Raw genomic sequence first — 23,466 nt, forward strand, 5'->3', positions numbered from 1 at the left:
TTATGAAGCACCTTGGATTGAATGGGCCAAGGAACATATTCAAGGGCTTCTCTCTCTCTCTCTCTCTCTTTTTTTTTTTTTTTTTTTTTTGATACAGAGTCTCACTCTGTTGCCCAGGCTAGAGTGAGTGCCATGGCATCAGCCTAGTTCACAGCAACCTCACACTCCTGGGCTCAAGCGGTCCTCCTGCCTCAGCCTCCCGAGTAGCTGGGTCTACAGGCACCATGCCCCGCCAATTTTTTCTATATATATTTTTAGTTGGTCAATTAATTTCTTTCTATCTTTAGTAGAGACAGGTCTCCCTCCGGCTGGTTTCGAACTCCTGACCTCGAGCAATCCGCCCGCCTCGGCCTCCCAGAGTGCTAGGATTACAGGCGTGAGCCATTTCAAGTGCTTCGCTACGCTTTGACTCTTAAACTGGTAACCTGGCCAGCGGGACCTCGCCAAGTTTGGATCGATTTGGCCTAGTTCGGTTGCTACGGTCTGGAGCTTCGCAGTGGCTGAGGAAGTGACGTCTTGCCCGATAGGCGGGCTAACCAGCCCCCTCCCTCCTTCCGATTGGCTGCCAGGAATTTGACTGGCCTCTCAATCTCGCGGGCTCCAGGATTAGCTGTCAATATCCCTCGCAGCTGCTCGGGGTCCCCCGGCCGCCTACTCCGCCGAGGGAAAGACTCCGAGGACCGTATTCAGTAAGCACTTGGCTTTAGAAGGAGAGGCGATTCGAATGGTCTGGCTTCCTGCCACTATGCTAGGCGCTTTGCCCCCCCCCCAGGAACTTATTGACCCGACCGGGAGTCCGTAGTTGCGGCGGCTACCAGAAGCGCAGGGAATTGTGGAATTTATAGTTCTAAATTAGGTCTGGGTGGAACGGAGCCTCGAGTAGGACAGATTTTTGGAGGAAAAACAATTGCGGACTTTCAAGACCAGCGGCCTGAGTCTTAGAAGGATGAGAAAGGACAAGAAAGAGTCTAAATAAGAGTCCTGCAATTAGCATTGTTTTGGTTGTCTTCTCAGGTGCTGACCTCGACCGGGTCCATTCCTTTCTGACCAAACTGTTCACCCACGGTGGAAGGGGCCAGGCAACCAAATGGAGACTCCACCAGTCAGTCCAATGGGAGAAAAGGACACCCCTCAGCTGCAACAACAAAGAGAAAAGAACTCCCAGGAGAACCTTGATTCAATTATTCAGATTAGGCAGCAACCCGGATACCCTCCTACTGAAACCCTTGATCTGGGAATGAGTCTAGATCCAGCCAGCCACATTCTAGAGAATACTCAAGGAACTGAAAAACTTGTCGCTGAACTTGAAGGAGACTCTAATAAGTTTCATGGATCAACCAGTGAGATGCCAGAAGCCCTTCAAGCTTCTGATATCTGGTACTGTCCCGATGGGAGCTTTGTCAAGAAGATAATAATCCGTGGCCGTGGCTTGGACAAACCCAAGCTAGGCTCCCGCTGCCGGGTACTGGCTTTGGGGTTTTCTTTTGAGTCAGGGCCGCCAGAGGGCTGGACAGAGCTAACAATGGGTGTAGGACCATGGAGGGAGGAAACTTGGGGGGAACTCATAGAGAAATGCTTGGAGTCCATGTGTCAAGGTGAGGAAGCAGAGCTTCAGTTCCCTGGACACTCTGGACCTCCTTTCAGGCTCACCCTGGCCTCCTTCACTGAGGGCTGGGACTCCTGGGAGTTGGAGACGCGCGAGAAGGAGGCCCTGGCCACGGAAGAACGTGCAAGGGGGACAGAACTATTTCGAGCTGGGAACCCTGAAGGGGCTGCCCGATGCTATGGACGAGCTCTTCGCCTGCTGCTGACTTTACCCCCACCTGGCCCTCCAGAACGAACTGTTCTTCATGCTAATCTGGCTGCCTGTCAGTTGCTACTAGGGCAGCCCCAGTTGGCAGCCCAGAGCTGTGACCGGGTGTTAGAGCGGGAGCCTGGCCATTTAAAGGCCTTATACCGAAGAGGGGTTGCCCAGGCTGCCCTTGGGAACCTGGAAAAAGCAACTGCTGACCTCAAGAAGGTGCTGGCTATAGATCCCCAAAACCGGGCAGCCCAGGAGCAGCTGGGGAAGGTGGTCATTCAGGCGAAAAAACAGGATGCAGGGCTGGCTCAGGGTCTGCGGAAGATGTTTGGCTGATTAAAAATTACATGTTAAAAGAGACAGGAACCTGTAAATTGTGGTCTGTGCTGTGAGATTGTGGGTGGGTTAGCAGGGGGAAAGTTTCAGCCCATATCCCATTCCCAGCTTTTGCCTTCTTAGGAGAGGTAGCAGTGGTCTCAGTGCGCCTCTTTTGAGGGGTTTATCCTTCTCCGAAGACACCGAGAGGACTAGCTGGCGGAGAATGCCTGCCTTTTAAATCGTGGGAACTACATCTCCCAGGCTCTTTATCGCTGGGGCCCGTAGGCGCATGCGCCAACTTACAGCCCGGTACTCTCTAGAAAGCCACTTCCCGCGGTGCTCCCGCTGGCCCCGCCCATACGGCCTTCTCTCCTATTGATTCATGTGCTCAGCACCCAGGACTCTTACTGGTCGGTAGGGCTTCCGGGACGCCCCCTTTTATGAAAGAGTCACCCTATTAGTTGATGATGGGGAGAGGCGGGCCTTGGGGACCGTCTCATGGTTGGGGGGGGGTGGGGGCAAAGATGGCGGAGCTGATGCTCCTCAGCGAGATTGCGGACCCGACGGGTTTCTTCACCGACAACCTGCTGAGCCCGGAGGACTGGGGTCTGCGGAGTGAGGCCCCAGGGAGGGGAGAGGACTATGGCAAATGGTGTCCTTGGGCTTGCGGGGAGGAAGCGGAGGCCCAAAGAGGAAAGCTAGGCGATAAGGAATCCACCATGTGAAGGACTGCAGAGCAGGGGCTCGTTGTGCATTCGGGGGATGCGGGAGTGGGGAAGACCTCTGCTCCCCGCGGGAACGTCGAGTTGTTCCGGGGTCGGGGAAGGAGGGGCTGAAGCTCTTCGGTTGTATCACTTTTCAAGTGGGCGGGCGGTGGGTCTGGCCGAGCCGAGCCAATGAGGGCTGGGGCGGGGGCTTGTGTGCGTCTGTAGGCTGGGCAACCGAAGGACCCCTTGACACTCAGCACTTCTTGCAGACAGCACCTTGTATGCCGGCCTGGATGAAGTGGCCGAGGAGCAGACGCAGCTCTTCCGTTGCCAGGAGCAGGATGTCCCGGTACTGTGCCCCCAGCCTTTCTCCAACCCTTTGTGGGTGGGAGTGGTCCCAGCATCTGGATTCCTCCCCAGCCCAGAGCTCATCTAGAGTCACCCTCACTTTCTCACATTCCTGTTCTCTGATAGTCTTTCTTTTTTTTCCTTTTTTCTTTTTTTCCCTGGTTTTTTGTTTGTTTGTTTTGTGACAGAGTCTCACTCTGTTGCCCCAGCTAGAGTGCCGTGGCGTCAGCCTAGCTCATAGCAACCTCAAACTCCTGGGCTCAAGCCATCCTCCTGCCTCAGCCTCCCAGGTAGCTGGGACTACAGGCATGCGCCACCGTGCCCAGCTGATTTTTTTCTGTTTTTAGTTGTTTGGCTAATTTCTTTCTATTTATAATAGAGACAGGGGTCTCGCTGTTACTCAGGCTGGTCTTGAACTCCTGAGCTCAAGCAATCCTCCCACCTCAGCCTCCCAGAGTGCTAGGATTACAGGCAGGAGCCACTGTTGCCGGGCCTTGATATCCTTTCTTATTCAGTTTGACAGCAGCTCCCTGGATGTGGAGATGGATGGCACCCCCCCTGAGCCCCCATGGGATTTCCTGCCTATCTTCCCAGGTAAGATAGCCTTTGTTGTTCCCTCATCCTTCCAAGGATCCTCATTTTCCCAACCCCAGAAACTAAGTAATTTTCTGTATCTTCAGACCTCTGCTTAAGTGCGTGTGTACTCCTGTCTCCTTTAATCCCTTATATATGTTCCTTCCCCCTTGCCTTGGTGAAGGAATCCCCACCCCCATGTCCTTAGACACTTTTCAGACTCTTCTCAGGTTCTGTTTCCTGATTGTTTTCTAACCCTCTTTCCTCCAGATCTTCACGTGAAGTCTGAGCCATCTTCCCCCTGTTCTTCTTCCTCTATCAGCTCCGAGTCATCACGGCTCTCCACGGAGCCTTCCAGCCAGGTGAGAGAGCCATCTCCCTCCTTCTACTCCCCGTGGCAAGGACTATGCTTCATTCCCTTCACCCACTGATGAAGGGGACAGATGCTGAGGACAGGATTTATGTGCTATGAGTCATGGGGTTGGGGGGCACTTCTTCTTTGCCTTTGCCATTTCCTTAATATCCTCATTTTCTACATCTCTACTTTATCTAGAAGTGAAGTTGGAGGCTTGTTAATATACAGAGATCTGTGGCAGCAGTGGTGGGGCTGGGAAGGAGAGAGTTGTTAACTACTGCGAATTTTGGAACTGTTCTTGCCCAAGTTGTCCACACTAAGGCCATGTTGAAATCATTGAGACTTCATCAACCTTCCCAGAAATAAAGTAGAAAGAAAGAACAAGGGGCCAGAGACAACTTAGGGGGATGCTGAGTACCATTCAGACCAGAATGTCAAATAATTGATGGTGGCTGGACATGGTGGCTCACGCCTGTAATCCTATCACTCTGGGAGGCCAAGACGGGAGGATCGCTTGAGGTCAGGAGTTGGAAACTAGCCTGAGCAAGAGCGAGATCCCGTCTCTATTATAAATCGAAAGAAATTAACTGGCCAACTAATATATATAGAAAAAATTAGCCAGGCATGGTGGCACATGCCTGTAGTCCCAGCTACTCGGGAGGCTGAGGCAGGAGGATCGCTTGAGCCCAGGAGTTTGAGGTTGCTGTGAGCTAGGCTGACGCCATGGCACTCACGCCTAGGCAACAAAGCGAGACTGTCTCAAAAAAAAAGAAAGAAAAAAACAATAATTGATGGTTTATAAGCACTAAAGCTTTTGTTCTTGTTCTTACTCTCAACACCTCCCTTGGTTTCTTTTCTTCTTTCTGCCCTCCTGCTCTACTCCAACTCTTACTCAGGCCCTTGGAGTAGGGGAGCTGCTGCATGTGAAGACAGAGTCCTTGGCACCCTCACTCTGCCTCCTAGGAGATGATCCAGATCCAACATCCTCATTTGAAACCATCCAGGTCAATGTAGGCCACACCTCTGATGATGTCTCAGGTATAACAGCCTGCCCATCTCCAGGCTTTACCAAGGGAGAATGTATACAGCTGTGTGTATGTGTGTAGATGGAGGGAGGGGATGCAGGCAGCAGGACAGGGAGGAAAAGGTTGTGAGGAGAAGTGGCAGATAACCAGGAGAGAAGGCAGAAAGGAGAGGGAGAATTTTAGTAAACTGCAGCAAAGGCAATGTTGACAAGATGGAGATGATTTTTTCTTTTTCTTGTTCCTAGTACTGTGTTATGTCATTCAACTTACCATTACTTTGCATTTTTTTTTTTTTTTTTTTTTTTTTTTTTTTTTTTTTTTTTTTTTTTTTTTTTTTTTTTTTTTTTTTTTTTTTTTGAGACAGAGTCTCGCTTTGTTGCCCAGGCTACAGTGAGTGCCGTGGCGTCAGCCTAGCTCACAGCAACCTCAAACTCCTGGGCTCCAGTGATCCTTCTGCCTCAGCCTCCCGGGTAGCTGGGACTACAGGCATGCGCCACCATGCCCGGCTAATTTTTTATATATATATCAGTTGGCCAATTAATTTCTTTCTATTTATAGTAGAGACGGGGTCTCGCTCTTGCTCAGGCTGGTTTTGAACTCCTGACCTTGAGCAATCCGCCCGCCTCGGCCTCCCAAGAGCTAGGATTACAGGCGTGAGCCACAGCGCCCGGCCTACTTTGCATTTTTAAAAAACCTGTGGATAAGCCAGGTGCAGTGGCTCACACCTGTAATCCTAGCACTCAGGGAGGCCAAGGCAGGAGGATCACTTGAGGTCAGGAGTTCAAGACTGGCTTGAGCAAGAGCAAGACCCCATCTCGACAAAAATAGAAAAATTAGCCAGGCATGGTGGCATGCACCTGTAATCCCAGCTACTCGGGATGCTGAGGCAGGAGGATCACTTAAGCCCAGGAGTTTGAGGTTGCAGTGAGCTATGATCACACTGCTACACTCCAGCCCAGGCGACAGAGTGAGACTATGTCTCAAAAAAAATAAAAAATAAAAATAAAACTTGTGGACAGTTTAGGGCATATTTATCTGTGTTATTTTTTCTCTCAATGCTTTATTATATAAATAATTTTCTTATATAAATATGTAATCATTAAATATTAAATTAAATCATTAATTTTTAATTATTAAATATTAAATTATTAAATAAAATTATTATATAAATAATTTTTCTCTTGATGCTTTATTATTATAAAAACTTTCAATCATGCAGAAAGGTTGGAATACCATATACTCAACTCCTAGATTCCACAATTAACAGTATTTATACTACCTTTAAAGAGTTCCCCAGTGTGTTTATTCTTATGTGTTTATTTAATAAATATTTGAGGCTGGGTACTGTGGCTCATGCCTGTAATCCTAGCTCTCTGGGAGGCCGAGGCAGGAGGATCGCTCAAGGTCAGGAGTTCGAAACCAGCCTGAGCAAGAGTGAGATCCTGTCTCTACTAACAATAGAAAGAAATTAATTGGCCAATTAATTGGCCAACTAAAAATATATACAAAAAATTAGCCAGGCATGGTGGTAGGCTGATGCCACGGCACTCTAACCTGGGCAACAGAGTGAGACTCTGTCTCATAAATGAATGAATGGATGAATGAATGAATGAGTACCTACTCCTTGCTGGATACTAGGCAAGTGCTGAGAATGCAAAGATGAACAAGTCTTGACCACCACGCTGACTTGAGAACCCTGTGGTGTAGTAGGGAGAGAAAGACAAGTACCAGTTGGTATAGATATGGTAATTGTAGGATAGAGATCATTAGAGGGTATCATGAAAGCTCATAAGAGGAGGCATTTCAACCACTTTGGGGCTGGATCTGGAGCTGGGACATGATTCTGGAGGAAGATTTCCTGAGCCAAGTTTCAAAGGACACATAGAAATTAGCAGAAGGAGAATGTGGGTGTTGGCTTGTGAATGTGTAAGGAATCTGTGTCCCTTCAGAGTGGATGTGAGGAGGATGTGGGGGTTGGTGACCAGCTACAGAGGTTACAGGGCCAGGTGGGGGCCCTGCTAATGACTCTTAGCTTTTAACCTGTGGGCAGTTGAGAGCCCTGAGAGCCCTTGAAGAATTCAGCAGGGGAGCAATATGATTGGGAAGATGACTAGTGGCAGAGCAGAGAACAGGTTGCAGAGAGGCAGGACTGAAGGCAGGAGGACCAAAGAAGAGGCTTATGCAGTTAATCATGTACTATATTCTGGTGCCAAGAAGAAGTCAGAATTGAGGAAGAATGAAGTAAGAATGGATGAGTTGCAGTGCCCTCGTGGGCATTGGAGAGATTAGGAGTAAAAAGGATGCCTGGATTTCTGGCTAGGGTAGCTGCTGGGGGGGTAATGGTATTCCTGACTGGATAAAGACTGCAAAGGTAGGAGCTCTCTGGTCAGAGAAGATGATGAATTCAGTGTTGGGCATGTTGATTACTGACTTCAAAGGGTCTTCTGGGTCTCCTGGCTTGACCTCTCACTGGCTGAACTCTAGCCAGAAGCTGGGAGGCAAGGGAGCCCACCGATGCAATCCACTCTGGTTCTGCCTGGGCCTGGGAGCTGGGCAGGGAAGGATGGGGAGTGGATTTGGAGGGACAGACAGATCATATCCAGCAGATTATTCAATGTTACAAAGAGGACACACAAAATAAGAATTAATGCTTTTATTTATTTTTTTTTTTTTCAGGGGAGGCAGTTCTTAAGAATTAATGCTTTTAGCAGCACAAAGATTGTTGGTGACTTTGCACGATAGACATGTAGCATATTCTTTGCTTGTGAAGAGTTTTGCGAGGGTTATAACACATCATGGTTAAATAGGTCCCATTGTGATCACCTCTGAGGAGGAGATCTGGGTGGCCAGGGGACAAGAAGAGAAGGAGATTCACTTTTCACTGAATTCCCCTTTGTTCCTTTGGCATTTATACCATATGACTGTATTCTCTATTCAAAAATATATATTGAAGTTTTAAAATAGCAATCTTAGTGGTCAAATAATTAAGCACCAAAGTGAGTGGTGTAGCCCAGAGGTAGTGAAGGACTGTTGACCTTTGGGCTGAGTCTGGCCTCTGGAGGGTTTTATTTCACCCACATGGAGCCTAGCATTTGTTTTGTTTTCTTTTTTTAAAATAAGTTCCCAGGTGATAGCGTTTATTTTCATGGAGCATTTGACAAGTCACAAAGATAGATTTAACAGAGGCCATGAAGGCTTGGAGGTGGCTGAGGCTTCACAATTTGGTTCCTGGGAGGAGAACTCATGTGAATACACGATCAGGAAGCCTTATTCGAGGCTAGCTGAACTGGGGTGAATGATGGGCCTGATGTTGGAGGTGACCAGCAGGCAGCTTGGGAGTCAGGGCCGGGTGCTGGTGAGCGGGTGGCGATGCCGGCTTGGCAGCTGTCAGCGTAGAGATGGAAATCCAGTGAGACAGGAACTGGGGCCATGTCAGTGCTGGAGACCCTGCTGCTATGTGAATGAATGAGGTCTGTGCGGAAGAAAGAGGAAGACCAGAAGGGCAGGGACAGCCTTGAGGAAAGCTGAGCAGGGATTAGAAAAGCCGGAGGAGTTACTGAAGGAGAGAGGAACATTCTGGGCAAAGGGGAGGAGGAGACCCAGCGGCCCAGCGGCCCCATGGCTTCCCCTTCTGGATTGCCTGCCCAGTCTAGAGCCAGAGAGCTCTATTCACAGCTACAAAGAGAACTGACCCATTCCCCATCTTAACCCTCACAACCCTTCAGTGTTTATTTGGTGTCCAGCATTATGTCTCATCCTGCCACCCCACAGATGTCCAGACCAAGCGAGAACCTGTCTCTCCATCTTCCTCTGTCAACTCTGAGGCTTCCCTCCTCTCAGCAGACTCCTCCAGCCAGGTGAGCATCCACCTCCTTTCCTCCCTCCGGGTGCTCTAGTGAGTTCTTCCGTCTCTTCTTTAGCTCCCTCTCCTCGACACTCGTCCTAACTAACGTCTCTCCGGAATGCCTCACGTAGGCTTTTATAGGAGAGGAAGTACTGGAAGTGAAGACAGAGTCCCCTTCCCCTCCAGGGTGCCTCCTGTGGGATGTGCCAGCCCCCTCGCTTGGAGCTGTCCGGATCAGCATGGGCCCGTGCCCTGAAGGCTCCTCGGGTAAGGAGGCCTCCTGGCACATGGGGTTTTTGGTGGGAGGCCTGTAGTCCCGATAGCCTTCACTCTTTCCTTCCTTCCTCTCACCTTCCTTCAGGGAAAGCCCCACTCACCCGGAAGCCACCACTACAGCCCAAACCTGTGGTGCTCACCACCATCCCGATGCCACCCAGAGCTGTGCCTCCCAGCACCGCCGTCCTTCTGCAGCCCCTCGTCCAGCCACCGCCAGGTACTGAGGAAGGAGAAAAGGGCTGCATTGACCCTGTCAGGAAGCTCACAGGGAGGCTCCAACCCTTGGGCGCTTGGGGGTGGGTGTGGGTACAAGGACCCTACCCAGCACAGCACTCTGACCTCCTTCTGGTCACTTGCCCCAGTGTCCCCAGTTGTCCTCATCCAGGGTGCTATTCGAGTCCAGGCTGAAGGGCCACCCCCCCCTGTTCCACGGCCTGAGAGGAAGAGCATTGTTCCAGCTCCCATGCCTGGGAACTCCTGCCCGCCTGAGGTGGACGTGAGTGCCGGGGAGGCAAGCAGCAGGGCCAGCGAGGGAAGGGGAGGGATGTCTGTCACGGGGAACTGTCAGATGAGGAAGGAGTTGAGACCCAGGAGCAAAAAGTGAGGAAGCGGATCCATATGATGATCCTGGGGGTCAGAGTAGACTCCTGTTTCTATGTGAGTGTCAACTCCATGGAGTTGAGGGTTCTTAGGCTTGCTGTAGCTATAGATGGAGAAATGGAAGTGGTCTCAGTAAATCAAAGGCAGGGAAGTCATACCATGTTATTGTACTATGTTATGGCTGTGGCAGCAGTTGAGCGAGGGAGGCCACTTCCTGGGTAAACTGGTCCTTAAGTATAGCAAGGTTAACTTCTGGGGCCTAAAGGGGAGGGTTGAAAAAGGAAGACCCAGAAGAACCACCAAGGAAACAGGTTCCACCAGGACAGAGGAAGTTCCTCCTACACTCTAATTTTTCCCACGTCTGAGGAGCAATAGCAGGGAATAGTGGAAAGAAGGGCCCCTTCGATGGAGTATTTTAGTAGAGAGGAAACATCCTTCTCCGGCAGTGCAGGTAGAAGTCAGTAAGGCAGGGCAATGAGCATCGTGTGAGCTTCGGCCATCAGTCCCTGGCGTTTCGGGGCGTGGTCTCTCTCCAATTCATCTGTCATCCTCTCTTTGACCTTCTGGGTGCCCAGGCAAAGCTGCTGAAGCGGCAGCAACGAATGATCAAGAACCGGGAGTCGGCCTGCCAGTCCCGGAGAAAGAAGAAAGAGTATCTGCAGGGGCTGGAGGCTCGGCTGCAGGCAGTGCTGGCCGACAACCAGCAGCTCCGCCGGGACAACGCTGCCCTCCGGCGGCGGCTGGAGGCGTTGATGGCTGAGGTGAGCCTGGTCCGTCCTTGGGAGACCAGCAGGAGGACTGGCTCCTTAGGGTGACTCCCCCTCTCTCTTCCTTTGCACCTTAGAACAGCAAGCTCAAGTTAGAGTCTGGGAACAGGAAGGTGGTCTGCATTATGGTCTTCCTTCTGTTCATTACCTTCAACTTTGGACCTGTCAGGTGAGGCCCCCTTGCTTCCGAGAGCCCTGTGGTGGAGCAGCCCTCACAGCCACCTGGTTGGTTGCCTGCTGTGGCCCCGTCCATTTCCTTCCCCGTACACACACCGGGCGCATATCTAGCCAGCCCCTTCTTGCTCCGTCATTTCTCTAATAGGTGGTACATCATGGGTGGATGATGGTGACACTGTTAATAAAAGTAGTGACCTTTAAGTGCTTACTGAGTTCTCAGCTCCAGGTTGAGCACTCTCCTCTTCTTGTGTAGGGACCACTCTCATTCCCATCTCGGGTGAAGAGACTCAGTCTTGTATAACAGACAGGAACTTAGGCAATCTGTCTGCAGAGCCCTTACTCTTTTTGTTGTTGTTGTTTGTTTGTTTTGTTTTGTTGAGAAGGAAAGAGGAGTTTATTAATTTGCCGGCAAATGAGGAAGGTGGAAACTTCTGTCTGAAATGCCATCGTCCTAATAATAAGCAGAAATATAGAGCTTTTTTTTTTTTTGAGACAGAGTCTCACTGTGTTGCCCGAGCTAGAGTGCCGTGGCATCAGCCTAGCTCACAGCAACCTCAAAGTCCTGGGCTCAAGCAATCCTGCTGCCTCAGCCTCCCAAGTAGCTGGGACTACGGGCATGTGCCACCATGCCCGGCTTATTTTTTCTATATATTTTTAGTTGGCCAATTAATTTCTTTCTATTTTTAGTAGAGATGGGTCTTGCTCAGGCTAGTTTCGAACTCCTGACTTTGAGCGATCATCCCACCTTGGCCTCCCAGAGTGCTGGGATTACAGGCGCCAGAAATATAGAGCTTTTAAAGGGTGGGTCCTCAGCTTCAGACTATATTCTGATCTGTCCTGTCTCCCCTGTGACCTCCCTCCACCTGGGAGACCTACCCAGACCTCCCCCCCGTGGATAGTTCTGGATGCTCTACTGAGTCATCTCTTGTAGCACAAAGAACAAAAGACATCTCCCCTCCCGACCACTGGCCTGACACAGAGATGCAGGTTTTAGTTTTTAAAAAGAGCAAATGAGGTTTTAAAGAGAGAAAACATCTCTGCCATTTTTTCTCAGGTCATTTGTGCTATAACATATTCCACCTGTCCGTTTTACCCCTCCATATCTGTGGGAGGAGGAGCAACATAGTTATCGAGCTACTTCCTGTTAAACTGGGGCAATGTTTCAGATGGAAGGTTTATACTTATGTATGCCATTGCAAAGCTTTGGCAGTATGTTTATAGCAACAGATTACCAGGTGAAAAAAAGTCACAAGCAACAACTATAACCAACAACTACAACCATGCGGATTGCAAGGTGAAATGGACTGTCGGCTTGCACATAGTGTGTGGGATCCAGGGCAGGGTTAGAAAAGAAACGTGGGGCCTCTGAGTGCAGAGCTGTTAGTTGCACACTGTAGGTGATCTGAGAAATTCAGCAATCACATACCGCACCAGACAAGGTTTGAGATGACAAACCCCAGCAGCAAGACAGATTGACGGAAGAGGTAAAAGCCTGGAGAAATCCACACTAAGGAGTTGTTTCTCCATCCTATAAACAGAACAAATAACCAAAGGAAGATTAGCAAAAATATCAACATTTTCATCTTTCCCTTTTCCTTAAACAGATATTTTAGATTGCCTAAAGGCTGGCTCCTCCACCGGGGCTTGGGTCTTCTTCCATGGGACACCTCTTTACTTTGGTCTAACAGACCAAAGTTTTCACTTCTGACAATTGCAACAAGGTGTGAGCTGTTAGAGGCACTTTATAGGGTCCCTTCCACTTCTCTGCTTCCACTGGGGCAGGGACCTGAAGGAGGCAAACCCATGCATGGTGTTAGCACCCGACCCACTCATTTGACATGCTGTTTTGTTTTGCTTTCTTTATTCGTGGTTGTATTGCCATACTTACCCCAGGGTGCTAGGAAATGTCTCTCATAGATTGCTTTTTTAGGGGCTTAACTTAAGCCTGCTTTTAGGCCTACCCTTATCCAGAGGAGGAAAAGCGGCAATACCCTGTCCCACTCGTGTGAGTCAGTTGCAGGCTGCATGCAGTATCCACTCGAGATGCAGGGCTTTGCTTACATGCTGGGTCACCTTGCTACGAAGGAGCGCCATGACCACAGAGCCCTCGCTCTCAACCAGACACTGGATAAAGCTATTCCTCATCACGCTCTGTCCTTCTCATCCACAGCATCAGTGAGCCTGCCCCAGCTCCCGCCTCTCCTCGGGTGAGTGTGGGGGAGCCTCGGCCCCAGAGACACTTGCTGGAGTTCTCAGAGCAAGAGCCACTTCGTGGAGCTGAACCCCTCCAGGGATCCTCCCACAGCCCTGAGGAGCCCCAGCCTAGCCCCTCCGACCAGCCCAGTTTCAGGTGAGGAGGGAGGGGCCCTGTCTCCTTTAGGGATATGATTGAGTCGTATCCCTACAAGCTACTGTTGGTGAGCAGGAACCAGAACTGCTCTCTTATGATGACCTCCGCCTTCACTGATACGGGAGTGCCAGGCAGTCTCCAAGCATCGCCTCCTCCCTGTCTCACTCCAGGAACCTGACGGCCTTCCCTGGGGGGGCCAAGGAGCTGCTACTGAGAGATCTAGACCAGCTCTTCCTCTCCTCTGATTGCCGGCACTTCAACCGCACCGAGTCCCTGAGGTGTGAGGCGTTCACGGCTGGGGCATCCTCCGCAGACGGCCTGGCTGGCCTGTGTTCCAAAGCGCCAGCTCTCCCTGCACTCTCTTCACACTCCTTTGTGGGGCAAGAAAAATGGAATCTAGCCCTGGCCCAGAGGTGTTGAGCTTCCTCTACTTCCCCAGGCTTGCTGACGAGCTGAGTGGCTGGGTCCAGCGCCACCAGAGAGGCCGGCGGAAGATCCCTCAGAGGGCCCAGGAGAGACAGGTAGGAGGGGCGGAGCTGGTTCTAGGAAAGCCACTTGAAGACAAGGGCTGAGTGCCCTGGGGATTTTGAGTGGGCATCTCACTGTGGAGGTTTGTGGGATCGTTTGGGGGAAGTGGAGAGATGGGTGTGAGGTGGCATCAGCTTCTAGGGGTCGTCTGTCTCTTTCCCTTTTCCCTTCACCCTCTTCAGATCCTTAGATACTTCTCGTTCCAGAAATCTCAGCTATGGAAGAAGTCACCTCCAGTTAAGGCAATCCCCACCCAACCCCCTGGGCCCCCAGAAAGGTGAGTTTGGGGGGCTGTTTATTAAGTGAGATTCCACTCTCAAGAGCTATACCCCTAGCAGCTGTCCTGTGCTTTGTCATCATTGTCACCAATGGGATTATGCCTCTCTCATCCATTGGGGCTCTCATGTCTTTTTCTTTCATCCTACTCCCTCCTCCAGTAGCGACTGGACACTGGGCTTAGTTCCCCCAAAATCCTGTTCCCCACCTGCCTAGGGATTCTGTAGGCCAACTGCAGCTATATCGCCACCCAGATCGTTCGCAGCCAGAGTTCTTGGATGCAATTGACCGACGGGAAGACACATTTTATGTTGTCTCCTTCCGGAGGGTGAGCTCCTCCCTGCTCGTCTCTAGCACTCTGGACTCCCTGGCAGTCTGTCTTCGCTGGAAGGGTGTGGAGTGGGGCTGGGGAGCCTGTTGGTGTCTTTCCCTCAACCCTCCCAGTCTGGCCCCTCTGTTCCCAGGACCACTTGCTGCTCCCTGCCATCAGCCACAACAAGACCTCCCGGCCCAAGATGTCCCTGGTGATGCCTGCCATGGCTCCCAATGGTAATTCTTTCCCTCTGGGTGTGGGGGAGGTCCTGAAATTGAGGGCGAGGGAAGTTCCAACAGGGAGATCAGCATGGGGAGCCAAGCGGGGAGGGGGAGAGGAGTGGGGCGTCTGGAGAGATCCTAGACTCATAGGGGAGAAGGAGCAGGAAGTAGGTGGAGAGAAGGAAATGCAGGAGACTTTGATGGGGGAAGAAGAGGGTGCGGGTCCTCCTTTGGTAAAGGTGCTTGGGTGGGCGGCTGGGCTGGGAACCTACCAGACTCTCACTTCCTTTTTTTCTCTTAATGTCCTCTCGTATGTGACCCCACATTCATTGATGTCATTTTCCTCTGCTATCCCTTTTCTTCTCCCTGCACCGAATTCCTCCCTGCCGTCCCATTTAACTCCCCATGGTGGCTCTGCCTCTTCCCATCGCCCTTGCCTTTCCTCCCTGCTCACCTCTACTTTTCTGACCCCTCCCCCGTGTCCTCTCCTCAACTCTCCCCTTCTCACAGAGACCCTGTCAGGCCGGGGAGCCCCCGGAGACTATGAGGAGATGATGCAGATCGAGTGTGAGGTCATGGACACCAGGGTGATTCACATCAAGACCTCCACAGTGCCCCCCTCACTCCGAAAGCAGCCATCCCCTACCCCGGGCAATGCCACAGGTGGCCCCTTGCCAGCCTCTGCGGCCAGCCGGGCCCACCAGGCCTCCCAGCAGCCCCTCTACCTCAGTCATCCCTGACCTCTGCCACGCACGCCAACTTAGAACTAGGGGTGGGGACAGGGTGACCAAGTGGAACTGTTTTCAACTTCCCTAATGCCCGGGCTTGGGGAAATTGGTGAAGGAAAGACAGAGTGGGGGTTAAGCACTTATTTGAGGTGGGGGTTCCCCTATCCCCTTCATATAGGGGGTTCCTCTTATGGCTATGAATCCCCAGTCCCTGCTTCTTTCTTTGAGGGTATTGAGTGAGGTTCAGTTTTGGGGTGGCTGGGCTCCTGTGTCCTTTTCATTCTTTTGTTTCTCTCTTTGGAGGGTGGAGGTGGGAATTTAGGCCCCAGGTGGGACAAAGGAAGTTTTTACATTTTAGTGCTAGTTAGGGGAGTAAAGGAGGGTGGTGGAGGGAGACCAGGCCTGTGTGTGTTCATATCTCCTTTTTTATTATTGAATAAACAACTTAGAGGGAGCTGCAGGAATGGTGGCTGCCTTTCGGGCTCATGGTGGGGAGTTTGGGAGAAAGTGGCTTCTATCGGGCGAGCATCAAAGACACGGGTGGGGCGGGGGTGGGATTGCAGACCTCACATCACCCCCTTGCCCCGACCCCTGCAGTGCTGGAGCATGTCTGTGTCTAGCAGGGATGTCTTGTGGCGTGACAGACTGGAGAGTACAGATCCCTGGAATGTGTCTGAGTAAACAGGAAAGACGGGGCCCCACGCCCTTCGGGGTGAGCAGCCTCTGGGTCCCCCTCTCTCGCAGGTTCTGCCTTCCTCCTCTTGCTTTCCAGGCTGAGCAGCTCACACAGACTGTGGGAACCGGGGCCAGAGGGCTCAGAGCCCAGGAAGGAGCCGCCATGGGGAAAGGGACAGCACTTGGGAGGAAAGGGGGATGTTGCAGGACATCCTCTTAGCCGTACGCTGGAGGAGACTGCGGCTTGAGTCAGATGGAGGAAAACACAGAAGTGGGTCAGGCAGAAAGGACTTCATTCTAATGAGCAGCAAAGGGAGCGGGCTAGAGCAAGGGGTCGGGTCTCAGCCCAGCCGGGTGGGACCCCCTCCAGCTGCTCCTGTCCAACGGTGCCTCAGGCCCTACCCTGCGGGAGTGTCCTGGGTCAGCAGGAGGGTGTGAGCTGGGCCTGGGCTCAGAGCCCAGATGACTGGACAGGGGCTGCCTGGGCCATAGCCCAGGCCTAAAGGAGGAAGGAAGAACCTCACATGTCCAGCCAGGCAACATTCCCCCCTCACCCCGGCCATTACTGTGTTTGGGGTGAAAACAGAAGGAGTAACTATGGCAACCTGGAACTAGGGCTCCCAGGAACTAGACCTCTTCTCCCTCCAGAGGACGGCCCTGGCTCCTCGGCCGCTCTTCCCATCCGGGGCCCTCGAGCCCATCCAGCCCTCTCCCGGCCGTGAGTGCCATGGGAACAAGGATTTCGGAAGCAGATCACTGGAGCCGGGTCCCTGCCTTTTTGTTATTAGATGTCCGTAAACACTCTGAGCCTGGGTTTCCTCATCTGTCAGGTGGGATACTCAGACCTACTCAGGCTGATGTGAGGGTGAAGGATGACATCCTCAGGGTCTGGTCCATGGTAGATGCACGCTCCTCAGCCCTTGCTCCTCCTCTTCCCAATCACATTGTCCTTTTCTCCTCCATCCTGCTGTTATCCCATCTGAGTCCACCGCCGCTCCATTGTCCCCTTGCTCCTTCTCCTTCCTGACCCCAGTCTAGAAAGTACTGAGGTGCTGGCAGCTCAGCTGGGTGCTCTGGGACAGGCCACGTGCACCTCTGCTGAGTGGCAAGGGACAGCTGTCACTTCCGTGTGAACTACATACCCATCAGACCTCTCTTGGCTGAGGGAGTGGCGTGGTGGGAAGGACTGAGAGCGACAGAGAGTAGGGGTACCACAGGGGCGAAGGCAGGTGGGGCTCGGCCGGTGCCCTCCAGGCTGGTGTGCACATCTGTTCCTCTGGCCACACTCCTGCAGGCCACTCAGCATGCCAGGCCACTGTCACCCCTACACCTCATTGGCCCCTTCCTGTCCCAGACTGTCTTAGTCTTCCTGTTCTGCCCCCCTTCTCCAGACCTTGCCTCTTCTCCAGCCCCGTGACCCCACTGTGCCTCGCTGCCCCTTGCTCTCTAGACTCCTTCCCTGCCTTTCTCTGCCCTCTGCCCACTGTGAGCTGTCACTATCAGATTCCACCCTTTATCTGTGGTTCATTTTTTCCCACTTCTGTACTTTTTCCTCCCCATGCCCTGCTTTACTGTCTTTTTCCTTTATTTTTTCTTGGTCTTCTCATCTCCTCGGCTGCTGGCCCTGTGCTTGCCCTTTTTCGTGCCACCTCCTCTATTGCCCTTCCCACGCCTGTCCGCATTCCTTGCCCCCTTCCCTTCCCTCTTCCCTTCCGTTGCTTCCTCTCTTCTCCCACTCGAGTCCTCTCCTCCTCCTTCCTCCCCCTCCCTTCGCTTCCCCACTCCAATTCTCTGTCCTCTTCCCAGCAGTGGGGGCCGGGACTGGGGAGCCTAACGTTTGCCTCATCGTTCTGCTATGGCTTCTGGATACAGCACATCTGGATTCCGGGGCCCAGATGTGTGGTTGCCACAGCAACCTCAGTCCCTCTGGTAAATACAGGCACCCACCCACCCCAGAGCAGAGAACAAAACAATTGTGTGACTTTCTTTTGTCAGGAGATAGAAATGTCTTTCCTCCTCCCTGCTCCCCACACCCATGTCTCCAGGCAAAGGAAGCTTTGAGGGTCCGAACCGTCCGAGGCTCCCTTGCCCCTCTGCAGCCCCAGCCCCTTAGTTCTCTCCTGCTTTCATCTCGGCGTTTTTTTCTTTCCATGTCCCCATCCTCACCCCACCCCAGTTCCCAATGTAGATGTTGTCACCCTCCCCCATCTGATGCAGTTTCTTCTAACTGAAGCTACACAGTAACTGGATGCAGAAGGAAGTTTCAGAAACCCAGAGTCTCCACCCTTCCTTCTCCAAGTCCTTCAGTAAGCCGCTTCATTTGTTTTTGCCCATCTTCAATCTTTTCCTATGCCAGAGCTATTGGTGCAGGAGGGAGCAAAAACCCAGGTAAAATCCACCTTCACCAGCACTAGCACAGTCCCTTGGACAAGCCATTTAAGGTCTGTGAGCCCCCGTTTCCTCGGCCACAGAGTGGGACGAGTGCCTGTGCCGGTAGGAAATGGCTTGAGAACGGAAGCCCAGCGCAGTGTTCTCTCTGCAGCCCGGCCTCTCCCTTGGAGCGCAGCGCCAGCTCCTCCCCCCATCCTTCAGGTCGTTGCCCTCAATTGCCCTTACTCTTCTGTGTCTTCCTTCTCTTCTCCCTGTCGTCCCCTCTCCTTCTCTCCTCTGCCTTTATCCCTCATCCTCCTGACGTCAGCCACTCAAGGGTGGAGGCTCAGTGCTGGACACCTGACTGAGGGTCCAGAGAACAGCCCGCGTAGGGCCTGCTCTGGCCACTGGGCGTCCCTGCCTTTGCGCCTGGATGCCTTGCTTTCCCCCTCGCTCCCAGTCCTCACGCCACAGTGTCGACAGGCATTTAGTGGGCACCTGCACTCTCCGCGGCAGGAGCTGCTTCAAGAGCCTGAAAACCAGCGGCGAATCAAATTTTAGACAAAGATTATTTCAGAACGTGGAACTACGTCTGTCAGGCTCCCAGAGGCTTCCCTGAATGCCACTGGGACATCTGGAAACCCGCACTCCTCTCTCAGACCCCAGCAGTGGGTTTTTAAAGCATCTAAGACCACTCGTCTGGCTCTTCTCTCCAGGGTCTCCTGGCTACTCTCTGAGCCACATACGGTGACCATACTTCCTAGGTAATAGGACCAAGACAGGGCATAGGGGAAAGAAATGAATGTGGCCATGGAACAGAAATCTGGGGGTGCCAGAGAAAACCCATGCTCTGTGCAGTCTGTTTTCTCTGTAATGCTGCTTCCAGACCCTCCCTCCCCTTTCCTCTCCTGCGCCTCCACCGCACCGCGCTGGGAGATCTGAGGGCCCGCTACCTACTCCTGGCTCTGGGGCCTCACGCCACGGCAAAGAAGGAGGCTGAGCCCAGCTCCGTCCAAGATGCTGACTTCACCCTCCCCATCAAAGCCAGGAAAAAACAGCCACACACACTCAAATGGACACATACGGGGACACCCACGCGAGTGTCCATGTGTGTCTTTGCCTTCAGCCACATGCTAAGTGGGCGTCTGGCCACAGCCACGTGCTGCGTCCACACGCCCTGACCCAGGGGTCTCACCTGGCGTGCAGACAGCGTGCCCCAACCCACGTGGCAGAATCAGGCACATGCAGGCTCTTTCACGAAGTCTCTTTCACTGTCACCTGTGACTTGGCCAAGCTACACCTCAGCGGTGAGGTTTGCTGTGGGATAGAGAGGACGCTATCTTCAGCGTGGAGCTGGGAGTGGACAGTCCTCTGTGGCAAAGTCTCTTTTCCAGCCCCTCGCCAGGCAGCTCGTGGAGAATGAGGCCAGGGAAGCAGCCAGTACGCTCATGTTGGGTGTCTGCCGCCCTGTGCTCCCGCCAGCCCTGTGCCCACCCTGTATCTGCCTCCTGCCTCTAAACCTTCCTCCTAACCTCAGGCTTTCCTCCCATGTCTGCCCTGCACCCCGACTTCCTTCCCAAGGCTTATATCCAGGTGTTCAGCCAAGCCCTTGCCCAGCCCGTGCCCAAGCGCTTGCCCAGCCCGTGCCCAAGCGCCACCTGCCATTTCTCTAGGAATGTGCTGGGTGGGAGAATGAAAAGGGGTTGATGACCCCGGGCTGAGAGCAGGAGAGGGACGTGATGGGTGAGAGAGGCAGCTCAGGGACTGGCAAGCAGGCAAGTGGGGAAAATAGAGGAAGAGATGGCAGGGCTGGGGCAGGGCAGGGACTTAGAGTCCCAGAGTTAGAGAGGAAGGTCACCTTCTGCCTCCTGCCCCCCACCTCTGTGCCCTGCCATACACTGCCAGGGGAGAACTGGTGGGAGGATGAAGGAGCCAGCACTGAGCAATGGATATGAAGTGAGCCCCGAGATCCAGCTAGAGCAGCAGCTGGGAAGAGGGGCGAGGGGAGTGCAGGGGAGGGTGCCGGAGGGGCTGGCCATGAGGAGGGATGTAGGCAGACAACAGAACACGGGTTGGAGAGAAGGGGCAACAGGTGGGGAAATTGTGGGGAAAAGAGAAATGGCAGGAAGGATGGGGAATGTCAAGTCGGGCAAAAGTTAGGGTGGGAGTTAAAAATGGGACCAGGAAAGGACACGGGAGGCGGGGCCAGGGATGGAGGGGTGAGATTAGGTTATGGGAGGACTCAGTGATCCTAGACAGATGGAGGGGGCTGAGCGATGGCAGGAGGAGTGGAGGGCTGGCATGTGGGAGGGCCGGGGCGGGAGGACCTGCCCTATCTCCGCTCCCCTCCCTGACCTCATGCTGGCCCTCCCCTTCTCCTCCCTGCTGGCTGCAGACTCCCTCCTCACTGCCTGCCCAGATCAACAGTCAGTTGGTCCAGTTGGTCGTGGCTCATTGAACCCCTGTTGCAGGGGACAAGAAAGAGGGACCTCCAAAGGAACGAAGGGCTTCCAAGGGGACCCCCTGCCCTGTCCCGAGACACCCCCTCCCAGGGTTGGGGACAGAGCAGGTGCAGAGGCACAGCAGCCACCCTTTGCCCAGGTAAGAAACAGAGCTCTGGGGAGACCAGGTGGAGGAGGAGGAAGAGGCAAGGGGGTTCGGCTTCTCTCATCCCCGTGCCCCTGGTTAAGGTGTGGCGGGAGAGTTCTGGGGAGCGCTTCCCAGGGCAGGGACTCTCTTCTGTTCCTGACAGAGGAAGGCAGCGTGCACTGGGGACCAGACGCCCTTCGGAAGGTGTATGTGAGCAGATGGGGCTGTGTGTGTGAGTGTGGTGTGTGTGTGTGAGTGTGGTGTGTGTGTGTGAGTGTGGTGTGTGTGAGTGTGGTGTGTGTGTGTGTGTGAGTGTGGTGTGTGTGTGTGAGTGTGGTGTGTGTGTGTGAGTGTGGTGTGTGTGGTGTGTGTGTGTGTGTGAGTGTTGTGTGTGTGAGTGTGGTGTGTATCTGTGTGGTGTGTGGTGTGTGTGAGTGTGGTGTGTATCTGTGTGGTGTGTGTGTGGTGTGTGTGAGTGTGGTGTGTTTGAGTGTGGTGTGTGTGTGTGAGTGTGGTGTGTATCTGTGGGGTGTGTGTGTGTGGTGTGAGTGTGGTGTGTTTGAGTGTGGTGTGTGTGTGTGTGTGGTGTGTGTGTGTGAGTATGGTGTGTGTGTGAGTGTGGTGTGTGTGTGTGTGGTGTGTGTGAGTGTGGTGTGTTTGAGTGTGGTGTGTATCTGTGTGGTGTGTTTGAGTGTGGTGTGTATCTGTGTGGTGTGTGTGTGTGTGTGGTGTGTGTGAGTGTGGTGTGTATCTGTGTGGTGTGTGACTGTGTGTGTGGTGTGTGTGAGTGTGGTGTGTATCTGTGTGGTGTGTGTGTGAGTGTGGTGTGTATCTGTGTGGTATGTGTGTGGTGTGTGTGGTGTGTGTGTGTGGTGTGTGTGTGTGGTGTATATGTGTGTGGTGTGGTGTGTGAGTGTGTGTGGTGTGTATGTGTGTGGTGTGTGAGTGTGTGGTGTGTGTGTGGTGTGTGTGGTGTATGGTGTGTGTGAGTCTGTTGTGTGTGTGTGGTGTGTGTGAGTGTGGTGTGTGTGTGGTGTGTGTGAGTGTGGTGTGTATGTGTGGTGTGGGTGTGTGTGGTGTATGGTGTGTGTGGTGTGTATGTGTGTGGTGTGTGAGGGTGTGTGTGAGTGTGTGGTGTGTATGAGTGTGGTGTGTGTGGTGTATGGTGTGTGTGAGTGTGTTGTGTGTGTGTGGTGTGTGTGAGTGTGTTGTGTGTGTGGTGTGTGTGAGTGTGGTGTGTATGTGTGGTGTGGGTGTGTGTGGTGTATGGTGTGTGTGAGTGTGGTGTGTGTATGGTGTGTGTGAGTGTAGTGTGTGTGTTTGTGTGTGTGGTGTGTGTGTGGTGTGTGGTGTGCGTGCACCAGGGTTTCGATGGGATGCAGACACCTAAGAGGCTGGAACAATCCTCAGGCCTCAGGTCCGGTGGTGGAGTCGTGGTGAGGAGAGTGGGGTGGTGGAGTCATGGCGAGGAGAGTGGGGTGGTGGAGTCGTGGCGAGGAGAGTGCGGTGGTGGAGTCGTGGCGAGGAGAGTGGGGTGTGGAGTCGTGGCGAGGAGAGTGGGGTGTGGAGTTGTGGCGAGGAGAGTGGGGTGGTGGAGTCGTGGTGAGGAGAGTGGGGTGGTGGAGTCGTGGCGAGGAGAGTGGGGTGTGGAGTCATGGCGAGGAGAGTGGGGTGGTGGAGTCATGGCGAGGAGAGTGGGGTGGTGGAGTCATGGCGAGGAGAGTGGGGTGGAGGAGTCGTGGCGAGGAGAGTGGGGTGGTGGAGTCATGGCGAGGAGAGTGGGGTGGTGGAGTCGTGGCGAGGAGAGTGGGGTGTGGAGTCGTGGCGAGGAGAGTGCGGTGGTGGAGTCGTGGCGAGGAGAGTGCGGTGGTGGAGTCGTGGCGAGGAGAGTGCGGAGCCCGTGGTGGAGTCATGGTGAGGAGAGTGCGGTGGTGGAGTCGTGGCGAGGAGAGTGGGGTGGTGGAGTCGTGGCGAGGAGAGTGGGGTGGTGGAGTCGTGGCGAGGAGAGTGGGGTGGTGGAGTCGTGGCGAGGAGAGTGCGGTGGTGGAGTCGTGGCGAGGAGAGTGGGGTGGTGGAGTCGTGGCGAGGAGAGTGGGGTGGTGGAGTCGTGGCGAGGAGAGTGCGGTGGTGGAGTCGTGGCGAGGAGAGTGCGGTGGTGGAGTCGTGGCGAGGAGAGTGGGGTGGTGGAGTCGTGGCGAGGAGAGTGGGGTGGTGGAGTCGTGGCGAGGAGAGTGGGGTGGTGGAGTCGTGGCGAGGAGAGTGGGGTGGTGGAGTCGTGGCGAGGAGAGTGCGGTGGTGGAGTCGTGGCGAGGAGAGTGCGGTGGTGGAGTCGTGGCGAGGAGAGTGGGGTGGTGGAGTCGTGGCGAGGAGAGTGGGGTGGTGGAGTCGTGGCGAGGAGAGTGGGGTGGTGGAGTCGTGGCGAGGAGAGTGCGGTGGTGGAGTCGTGGCGAGGAGAGTGCGGTGGTGGAGTCGTGGCGAGGAGAGTGCGGTGGTGGAGTCGTGGCGAGGAGAGTGCGGTGGTGGAGTCGTGGCGAGGAGAGTGGGGTGGTGGAGTCGTGGCGAGGAGAGTGCGGTGGTGGAGTCGTGGCGAGGAGAGTGCGGTGGTGGAGTCGTGGCGAGGAGAGT

The 23,466-nt window shown here is 53.6% G+C and overlaps 3 protein-coding genes across 10 annotated transcripts in view; all 3 read left to right on the forward strand.

Moving 5' to 3' along the window:
- The first annotated feature begins 574 nt into the window (after positions 1–574).
- Positions 575–2,161, forward strand: FKBPL (FKBP prolyl isomerase like). The gene is made up of 2 exons (XM_012741106.2): positions 575–689; positions 1,015–2,161. Exon 2 carries the CDS (start codon positions 1,088–1,090, stop codon positions 2,135–2,137), a length of 1,050 nt encoding a protein of 349 aa, XP_012596560.2. The 5' UTR covers positions 575–689; positions 1,015–1,087; the 3' UTR covers positions 2,138–2,161.
- A 244-nt stretch (positions 2,162–2,405) lies between these two features.
- ATF6B (activating transcription factor 6 beta) lies at positions 2,406–15,661 on the forward strand. Of its 7 annotated transcripts, none has more exons than XM_076003469.1 (18): positions 2,406–2,529; positions 3,096–3,175; positions 3,690–3,768; positions 4,018–4,109; positions 4,999–5,140; positions 8,899–8,984; positions 9,103–9,238; positions 9,333–9,464; positions 9,610–9,743; positions 10,423–10,608; positions 10,692–10,783; positions 12,962–13,141; positions 13,312–13,419; positions 13,581–13,662; positions 13,852–13,946; positions 14,162–14,273; positions 14,410–14,494; positions 14,990–15,661. In XM_076003469.1, exons 1-18 carry the CDS (start codon positions 2,502–2,504, stop codon positions 15,217–15,219), a joined length of 2,079 nt encoding a protein of 692 aa, XP_075859584.1. In that variant the 5' UTR covers positions 2,406–2,501; the 3' UTR covers positions 15,220–15,661. The 7 variants fall into 7 exon arrangements, with proteins under 7 accessions (XP_075859584.1, XP_075859582.1, XP_012596538.2 ...); XM_076003467.1 differs by lacking the exon at positions 2,406–2,529 and adding an exon at positions 2,600–2,734; XM_012741084.3 differs by lacking the exon at positions 2,406–2,529 and adding an exon at positions 2,600–2,734 and having other exon boundaries at positions 13,876–13,946.
- A 4,992-nt stretch (positions 15,662–20,653) lies between these two features.
- Positions 20,654–23,466, forward strand: part of TNXB (tenascin XB) — a 53,445-nt gene continuing 50,632 nt past the window's right edge. Inside the window, exon 1 of one of the 2 annotated variants that reach the window (XM_076003472.1) lies at positions 20,654–20,853. The gene's annotated coding sequence lies outside the window, so the exon portion shown is untranslated. The remainder of the gene's footprint in view (positions 20,854–23,466) is intronic. The other variant, XM_076003474.1, reaches the window with a different exon arrangement.

The sequence above is a fragment of the Microcebus murinus genome, chromosome 5 (genome assembly GCF_040939455.1).
Source record: "Microcebus murinus isolate Inina chromosome 5, M.murinus_Inina_mat1.0, whole genome shotgun sequence".
NCBI classification, from domain to species: domain Eukaryota; kingdom Metazoa; phylum Chordata; class Mammalia; order Primates; family Cheirogaleidae; genus Microcebus; species Microcebus murinus.

Coding starts and splice junctions, on each gene's coding strand:
- FKBPL (XM_012741106.2), top strand. CDS start 1,088: ATGGAGACTCCACCAGTCAGTCCAATGGGAGAAAAGGACACCCCTCAG.
- ATF6B (XM_076003467.1), top strand. CDS start 2,644: ATGGCGGAGCTGATGCTCCTCAGCGAGATTGCGGACCCGACGGGTTTC. Junction 3,176..3,689: donor GCCAGGAGCAGGATGTCCCG/GTACTGTGCCCC, acceptor TTTCTTATTCAG/TTTGACAGCAGCTCCCTGGA. Junction 14,495..14,989: donor GCCTGCCATGGCTCCCAATG/GTAATTCTTTCC, acceptor CCCTTCTCACAG/AGACCCTGTCAGGCCGGGGA.